This window comes from Propithecus coquereli, unplaced genomic scaffold, assembly GCF_000956105.1.
Source record: "Propithecus coquereli isolate 6110/MARCELLA unplaced genomic scaffold, Pcoq_1.0 Scaffold1, whole genome shotgun sequence".
Classification (NCBI taxonomy): domain Eukaryota; kingdom Metazoa; phylum Chordata; class Mammalia; order Primates; family Indriidae; genus Propithecus; species Propithecus coquereli.
Genome location: NW_012133857.1, coordinates 14,674,052 through 14,682,488, shown reverse-complemented (window position 1 = coordinate 14,682,488; position 8,437 = coordinate 14,674,052). Strand labels below are relative to the sequence as shown.

Below are 8,437 nucleotides of genomic sequence, written 5' to 3'. Positions count from 1 at the left end.
AGCAGAGGGGAGGGCGTCTTGACCAGGCCCCCTCGGCACGTCGGAGCCAGTTCTGGGCTAGGCTAGACGGCGACCGTGCGGAGGCCGGGCGCGGATCCCGGGCGTCCCGGGCCGCGAACGCGCCCGCGCACCCAGCAAGGAGGGGCGGCAGAGGCGCTGCGCCTTTAAGCCCGGGCGCCGGCCCCGCGCCCCGCCCTCCGGAGGACGCCTCGGCGCGCGGCCGCGGGAGCTGCCGTTTAATTGGGGCTGTCAGGCCGCGGTGCGCGCGGAGGGCCGGGCGGGCGGGACGGAGGCCGGGAGGCCGGGGCGGCGGGCGCGCAGCTCGGCGGGAGGCGGGCGCCCGGAGACGCGGCTGGGGCCCGCGCGGCCTGGGCGCCGTCCCAGGGCAGGGCTGCCCGGCCCCGGCCCCGGGCCGCCCGCTCTCCCCATGAAAAACCAGCTCCGCGGCCCCCCAGCGCGGGCGCACATGTCGGCTTCGGGGGCGGCAGCGGCGGCTGGGGGCACCCGGGCGGGGTCCGAGCCCGGTGCGGGGTGTGGGTCCAGCGCGGGCACCGGGGCGAGCGCGGCGACCGGAGCAGGGGCTATGCCCTGCAAGAGCGCGGAGTGGCTACAGGAGGAGCTGGAGGCGCGCGGCGGCGCGTCCCTGCTGCTGCTCGACTGCCGGCCGCATGAGCTCTTCGAGTCGTCGCACATTGAGACGGCCATCAACCTGGCCATCCCGGGCCTCATGCTCCGCCGCCTGCGCAAGGGCAACCTGCCCATCCGCTCTATCATCCCCAACCACGCCGACAAGGAGCGTTTCGCCACGCGCTGCAAGGCGGCCACCGTGCTGCTCTACGACGAGGCCACGGCCGAGTGGCAGCCCGAACCCGGCGCTCCAGCCTCCGTGCTTGGCCTGCTCCTGCAGAAGCTGCGCGACGACGGCTGCCAGGCCTACTACCTCCAAGGTGAGGGCAGCACCGAGACCCCATAAGGGATCCAGGCTCCCCCGCGACTCCCTGACGCCCCCGCTGGAGGCTTTTTCCTTTCCACGCGCTCGGCCTGCCCAGCCGGGCGCCACGTCGTCCCCGGCCCTCATCCGCCCTCCGAGGAGCTCGGTCCCCATAGCGTGGGTTTGGCAGGCGCGGGGCTCCCTCTGCGCCCCCTTTCTTGGCTAGATTCGAGTGGGTAGAACAAACTTTTCCCCGCCTAGGGTTTCCTTTTTTTCTTGCTGGGGGGGGCGACAGTAGCGCCCAGGCGCCAGGCTCCTTCAGGAGGGAGGGGCCGCCTCCTGGAACCCTAAAAGCGGCTGGGCACCCAACTCCAGCCTGAAATTCGTGTCCCTAGAAGGCCAGGGTCAGGAAGGGCACCTTTTAGCAACATCTCTGCCTCCAGTGTTTGGGGACCATTTGGGTTGGGGTCTCTGGGATCCCATTATAGCCCCTACCACCTGGGGATTGTTGGCTCTTGGAGACGCTTGAGACAGAGAGTAAGCAGTGTTTATTGCCCTGACCCAGGTCTCCCGGGCCCCCGGGTCCCCAGCCGGTCGCCCCGGAGCTTGCAGAAGGGGGAGGCAGCACTGGGGGTTGAGGGGGGGCAAGTGGCTGTGGCTGGTGTTTCCAATTAACATTCCAAAATGGCCTCTCGCTGGCAGCGGGGCGGGAGGGGAGGGGAGGCCTGCGGCACCCTAGGGGCGCAGGGCCCATGCCTAGCTGCAAGGTGCTCCCCATCTCTCCTGTCCCTGTATAGCCCCAGTGGCCCTCCCCCTCTGCAGATCCAAAGCTGGGGGCCTTGTATTCTAAGGGAGGACTCTGGAGAAGTGGAGCTGGGACCTCTTTCGCAAGCCTGCCCCGGCTGGGGGGAAGGGCCAGCCAGTACCTTCTCACTGCCCTCCCCAGCTGTGTTTGGGGGGCTGGGCAACCACTAGACTCCCAGTCAGGGGGTCCAGGTCCTCTCTGCCTCTAACTGACTCAGATGTGGCTCTGGCTCCTGTGGTGTCATCTGTGAGGGGGGTTTGCAAACCCACAGGTGCTGGCCTGAGATGTGGTTGTCTGCTTTCCTTTCCCACTTAGCTATTACTGAGCACCCATGCGTGCTAGGTGTGCATGGGAGCTGCAGACGAGGAATGAGCTAGGGCCTGTCCTCAAGTGCCCTAATGCTGGTAGTATGGCTGGGGGCCCTGATGTGTTATGAGTAAGAGTTTAGAGCTCAGGCATGTTACTTCCCCTCCTGGGGCCTCAGTTTCCTCATCTGTGAAGTGGTCGTAGTTTAGATGGAGAGAACACAAGAGAGGGTACACGTTTAACACGCTTGGGATGGCCCATGCTGACCGTCAGTGTTGTGGGGCTTGATATGGGGAGTCCTGGCAATCAGGGTCTTGTGCAGCCTATTTGGGCTCTCACCAGACTCTTAGGCCCCATCTCACCTTGGCCACAGGTGGTTTCAACAAGTTCCAGACAGAGTACTCAGAGCACTGCGAGACCAACGTGGACAGCTCGTCCTCACCAAGCAGCTCGCCACCCACCTCAGTGCTGGGCCTGGGGGGCCTCCGCATCAGCTCTGACTGCTCGGATGGCGAGTCAGACCGAGAGCTGCCCAGCAGTGCCACTGAGTCAGACGGCAGCCCTGTGCCATCCAGCCAACCAGCCTTCCCTGTCCAGATCCTGCCCTACCTCTACCTCGGCTGCGCCAAGGACTCCACCAACCTGGATGTGCTCGGCAAGTATGGCATCAAGTATATCCTCAATGTCACACCCAACCTGCCCAACGCCTTCGAGCACGGTGGCGAGTTCACCTACAAGCAGATTCCCATCTCTGACCACTGGAGCCAGAACCTCTCCCAGTTCTTCCCTGAGGCCATCAGCTTCATTGGTAGGTGTTGCCATGTGCTGGGCAGGATGGGTGGGTGGGTGGGTGCGTCAAGGTGTGCACAGGATTCTGGGTGTCGCCCGCGCCTGACTGGGTACCTCTGGGCCTGTTAAGACCTGTGTGTGCCCTGCATGTGCCAGCTTGTGCCTGTGGGTGTACCCATGCCTGCTGTGACTCACCAAGTTCCCCAGGCCCCTCTACCTGTCAGGGCCTGAGCAGTCCCCTGAGTCTTGGGCTCCCCCCAACTGTCAGCCACTCATGGGCTCTCTGCTGTCCAGCTTGTATTTTTCTGGCTTTGCTGTTGTTTTGGGCTTTGAAAACTGAAACATCGCAGCGTACAGACCTCCCACGGGTCTCGCTCACTCTGCATCACGCCTCGGCACGTGTGTCTCTCCAGGATGGAGTTGTCACGGTACCTCTTTGGGCTTTACTGTGTACCTGGGAGGGCTAAACGGTAGCCCTGGAGTCAAAGGCCTACCCAAAACAGGAAACTATTGGAATGTGGGACCCAGACTGCTTGGTTTTGGCCCCAGATGCTCTCGGCAGCCTGTGGGGCTTGCTTGGAGGGTGAGGGGTATACAGTGGAGGTGGGGGGAGTCTGAAGAAGGCCTCCCCCAGAGCAGTGCATCCTGCTGTGTGGCTTAGAGTCCTCTGAGTCCCCTGTGTCCCCAGCCTGAGCTGACTTGGGCTCCCCACCCTGGTTTTCCTACTTAGCCAGCTGGGCTGTCAGACTGCAGGTCATCTCCCCGGGCCCACAGTGTGGGGAAAGGACACAGGCCCAGGATAAATGTAAACCCTGGATTCCTGACCCAGTGTTTCTAACCAGCCTCCTGTGGCAGGGAGGGGGTGGCCCGGGCAGTCTTCTCCTGATGGCGATGGCGGCTGTGTCCAGTGGAGGGCGTTTTGGTGTTGGCTGGGTTGGGCTGGCTTTAATAACAGGAAGTGGGAGGCTTCTCCGCCTCATCCGCTTACTGGGAACCCAAAGTAGGTGCCTGGCTGGGAGGAAGGAAGGAAGCTGAGGCCTGGGGGAGGGGCTGCAACTGGGGCTGCCTGGAGTATCCAGCCCTGCCCCAGGGGGATGTAGCCAAGAGGGCCATGGGTGCTGCCTCAGCATTTGGGCTCCCCCAACAAGGGAGGGGAGCAGAGGGGGAACCTGGATTCCCCAGGCTGAGCCTGGCTTGTGGGTGCCTTTATCCTTCTTGAAGGCTCCTCCACATCGGGGTGAGGGTACAGAACAAGATGCAGGGGTGGGAAGGGGCCTTTTCTCTCATCTGACAAGTGAAGAAACTGAGGCCCAAGCATCCCATGGGGTCAGTGACACAGGATCAAGCACCAGCCACATGCTAGAAGGGCTCAGAATAAAGCCGGTGGAAACAGTTTCATTCAGGATCACGTCGGGGTGGGCTAGGGGCCAGGCATTCCTCACATCCTCGTGTCACCACTGGAGGCTTGTCCCTACCACCCCCTTTTCCTGCCCCAAATCCCGAGGTCAGACCACATGGCTCCGCACGAAGCCACAGCGTCCCCTGTGCCTCCCCTGCTGGTCCTGCCCCAGTGCCTTAGCCATGGGGCCGCCCTGCCCTGTCAGCCCCTGAGTCTGGATTAAGCACTTATGTGCTTACTAAGTCCTGGGTACCCTCGGGTGGGTGGGGCTGGGGAGGGGGAGCTCTGTCGGACCAAAGGCAGTGAAGAGCAATTTGTGGACCCGCGTGTCATCTCGTAGGAAGGCACTGGCTGAGTGCTGACTGTGCCTGGCTCCTTGTGGTTCAGTGGTAGGGAGGTGGGGACCTTGAGGACCCCAAGGCTGCCTCTTGCTTTTGTTTTTATTTTTCTTTCACTTTCAGGAATAGAACCTATGCCTCTTGTTAATCCATGTCCCTGGTCTCCCTCCAGAGAGGAGAGATTTCAGGACTGAGTTGCTCAGTAGCGCAACCACTATTTACTGGGTCCTACTGTGTATCAGGTAGAGGGGTCTGAGGGCGGCACAGGGAGAGCTGTGGGTTGGCCACATCCAGTTGGTGTGGTGGGAGATGTCACTGGTATGCAGGCCTGCTGGGGAAGGTCTAGCAAGTGGGAGGGGTGGGCCCCACTGAGCAAACCCCACTCATGAAACCTCAGGCATGGCGGTCGTCCTAGTCCCTTGGTCTATCAGGAGCTGCAGTTGAGGCTGTGCGCACTGGCCGGGCACAGGGCAGAGCCAGGCGCAGGGCCAGGCCACCCACTTCCTTCTGGGGCGGCTGCCCTCAGGCCTGTTTCCCAGGAGACTCTCAGGAAGTACTCCCAGGAGCTGCACCAAGAGAACAGGCCCAGCCCCCACCCCAGGTCACGGCCTGGCAGCCGTGGGTGCTGAGTTAAGGAGGACCCTCTGTGTGGCCTTGGACTTGTCACTTTGTCTCTGTGTCTGTTTCCCCATTGATAGAATGGGCTTACTGGCCATGGTGCAGATGACCCAAGAGGATGCAGGTGACACCACCCTCAGCACCAGTCATAACACACAGTTGTGGCAGCAGTAGGACTAGCCGTGATCACACTCAGTACCATAGCTCACATTTGTTGAACCCTCACTTGGCTCAGGTCCTTAGGAGAGCACTGTGAATAAATAGGCCCATTTTATAGATGAGGAAACTGAGGCACAGAGGTGTCCAGTGACTGGGAGCTGAAGCATGGCAGAGCCCTCTCCACAGTTATGCTCTTCACCTCTACCCCAGGTTGCTGCCCCACCCACACAGAGCTTGACCAGGTCCCTCAAGAGTTAGGTGATACCAGCCAGTGACTATGCTGCCCTCTGTGCCCCAGCCCCAGCGCCCCATGCTGCGGCCCCTCTGCCCGCCCTGTGGGAAGGCTCCTCAGGAGGAGGCACCTCCCTGACCTGTGCCCCTGTGTTTCAGATGAGGCCCGCTCCAAGAAGTGTGGTGTCCTGGTGCACTGCCTGGCAGGCATCAGCCGCTCAGTGACGGTCACTGTGGCCTACCTGATGCAGAAGATGAACCTGTCACTCAACGATGCCTACGACTTCGTCAAGAGGAAAAAGTCCAACATCTCGCCCAACTTCAACTTCATGGGGCAGCTGCTGGACTTTGAGCGGACGCTGGGGCTAAGCAGCCCATGCGACAACCACGCACCCAGTGAGCAACTCTACTTCTCCACACCCACCAACCACAACCTGTTCCCACTCAACACGCTCGAGTCCACGTGAGGCCTGGTGCACTGGTGGGCATGGCACCGGGCCCCTATCCAGCCCTCCACAGGGCTCTGGCCTGAGGAACCCACAGACGTCGCCTGTGCCCAGAGGCCCAGGCTAACTGGTGGCCGGACGCCCCTTACCATCCTGTGGGAGCAGGGCCCACGGCGAGGCCTCCCTCTGCAGGGCTGCTGGAGAGGCCTCAGCTCGCAGACACATGGCTTTGGGGAGCCGACAGGGCCTCATCCTTTTCTAGGACACTCCTTTCTGCTGATGGCCCGGCCAATTTGGCTATTTTTTAAAGACACATCCATGGACCTGAGTTTACTTTTTACTTTTGGCAGGTAAATCCAAGCTCCCTGGAGCACAGAGAGTGTTCAAGCTCTTCTTGATTTTTCTTTTTTTAACGAAAAGTGTTATTTTCAGGCTACATGCAACAGTGGACTGTATAAACCAGTATTTCATCCCTTTCTTGATCCTGCGAGAGAGAGAAGTGTTCTCAGTTTTGTTTTTTGTTCTACTTCAAAAAGCAACTATTATGTTTGTTTTTGTTTTTGTTTTTAATGGAAAAGACAAACCCCATGTTGATCTTGACCAAATGCGTTTTGCACACGTGTGAAGCCTCCGTTTCTTCGGCGGGCCCTTCTTGAAGGGGTGGCTTGCTGCTCTCCCGGTGTTGGGACCCCTGGTCGTGCCATCTCCCACCCTTGGCCCAGTCCAGCTTGCCACTGCACTTGCCTGCGATGCCTGCTGCAGGTTGTGATTGGTGGGCTGGACAGGTGGTCTTTGCAATCTCTGCCCTCCCATTCTTCCCTCTGGTGGTCCCTGCAGACCTCCCTGAGGCAGAAGGTGAGGGGTATGGGGCCCTGCCATTGTCCTGCCGGAGATGGGCAGCAGGGGACTACCAAGCAGTAGCATTAGCCCTCCGGGCTCAGCCCCTAGGAGGGCCTGGGCCCTGGGCCCTTTTATATATATTTATCCACTACTTCTGTCTCTTTCTCTCTGTCTGTAACTGGGAGTGGAGGCCCAGCAGCTGGGGAGAGCTTAGGTGGTGAGGGTCCAAACCTGCCTCCAGGTTCTTCCCCGACCTTGGCTGTCGCTTTGGTCCAGTGGCCACTCCCAGCCCCCTTGTCCCCCTGGAAGCCTGCCTTTTCTCATCTTGCCCATGCCTTCTACTGCCAGGAGACTTGCACCCATTCCAACCCCAGGGCAGGGGCAGGTGGGGCAAGGATGGACAAGTGGAAGGGGTGCGAGGCTCTGTCCACCCCACTCCCAGTATCCACAGAACAAAGCCACGGATTCCGTTATCCTCCTCCAGTTTTGTTCTTCTCCAACCTCGGTTCTACCAGCTGTCAGGACTGCATGGGGGCCCGGGGAGGGGTGAGCGGTTGGGCCGGGGTCCCTGATGGAGCAGCACTCAGCATGTGAGTGAGGCCACGGAAACTCTGCCCCACTGCATCTTACCTCACAGGGGTGGCTTTCAGGGATTCTTTAGGGCAGCAGGTTAAAATCTTGCCACAGTCGAGAAATTGACAAAAAGTTTCCATGCTGTACATGGTTCTCTTTCTCTCTCTCTTTTTTATTTTTAAAAAGAAAAACCCAGAAAGAAGCATCAGATTTGTGTAAATGAGGGTATGCCAGAGGGTGGCCAGTTTTGCTTTATGATCTTATGAAGGAAAATTTGTGACCCTACCTATATATACACACACATATATATATATATATCCCGAACCAGCAACGGGACTTTGTTTATATTGCAAATAAATATTATTTTTTCTTTAAAATGAGTTGTGATGTCTTGGGTTTGGGATCTGGAAGGTGAGGAAGGGGCACTGTCACCTGGCATCCCAGTGCCTGCTCTGCATGAGGCATTGGCCTGGTCCCACCTAGCCTCTGACAGGCACTTGCTTAGACCAGTCAGAGGTGCCCTGCAGACGGGAGGGAGCAGCCAGGACTTCTGGGTGAAGCTGGCTGGGTGGTGTTTCCCCAGCCCTTGGGCACTAGCAGCAGGCCTGAGCAGCAGGGCTTTCTCTATGGGTTCTGCTGAAGGGGGACGGGGGGTGGGGGGAGCTTGGAGAGGTTACGGGGACAATTTACTCACCTGAGCCCCTACTCAGCCAGAATTCCCTGAGGCTGTCTGCTTGGGCATAGCTAAGATCACCTGAGTCCCGTGCAGCCCCATGGCCCTGACCCTTTCTCTTGCTGCTGTCGGGTGGGAGAGGGGATCTGCATTGAACCCTGCCCCTTCCGATCCTGGGGTGCCAATGGGACAATCCTGGACAGTGAGTGCTCAGCCTGCTCTGCTCTTAAGAGGTTGGTTGGCCTTGGACAGGCCTCTTAGCCCCCCTGAGCCTCAGTATACATGTCTGTAAAATGAGGCCAGTCGCACCCAGTTACTGAGTGCTTTTC

At 59.7% G+C, this 8,437-nt stretch overlaps 1 protein-coding gene across 1 annotated transcript; it reads left to right on the top strand.

Annotated features, from left to right (window-relative positions):
- The first annotated feature begins 427 nt into the window (after positions 1–427).
- On the top strand, positions 428–7,812 carry DUSP7 (dual specificity phosphatase 7). Its single transcript, XM_012646041.1, has 3 exons — positions 428–947; positions 2,416–2,850; positions 5,736–7,812. Exons 1-3 carry the CDS (start codon positions 428–430, stop codon positions 6,041–6,043), a joined length of 1,263 nt encoding a protein of 420 aa, XP_012501495.1. The 3' UTR covers positions 6,044–7,812.
- The last annotated feature ends 625 nt before the right edge of the window (positions 7,813–8,437 follow it).

Bases quoted from the DNA above. Each gene is read 5' to 3' on its own strand.
- DUSP7 (XM_012646041.1), top strand. From the start codon at position 428: ATGAAAAACCAGCTCCGCGGCCCCCCAGCGCGGGCGCACATGTCGGCT. The intron at 948-2,415 runs GTGAGGGCAGCA...CCTTGGCCACAG, and splicing joins CCAGGCCTACTACCTCCAAG to GTGGTTTCAACAAGTTCCAG. The intron at 2,851-5,735 runs GTAGGTGTTGCC...CCTGTGTTTCAG, and splicing joins TGAGGCCATCAGCTTCATTG to ATGAGGCCCGCTCCAAGAAG.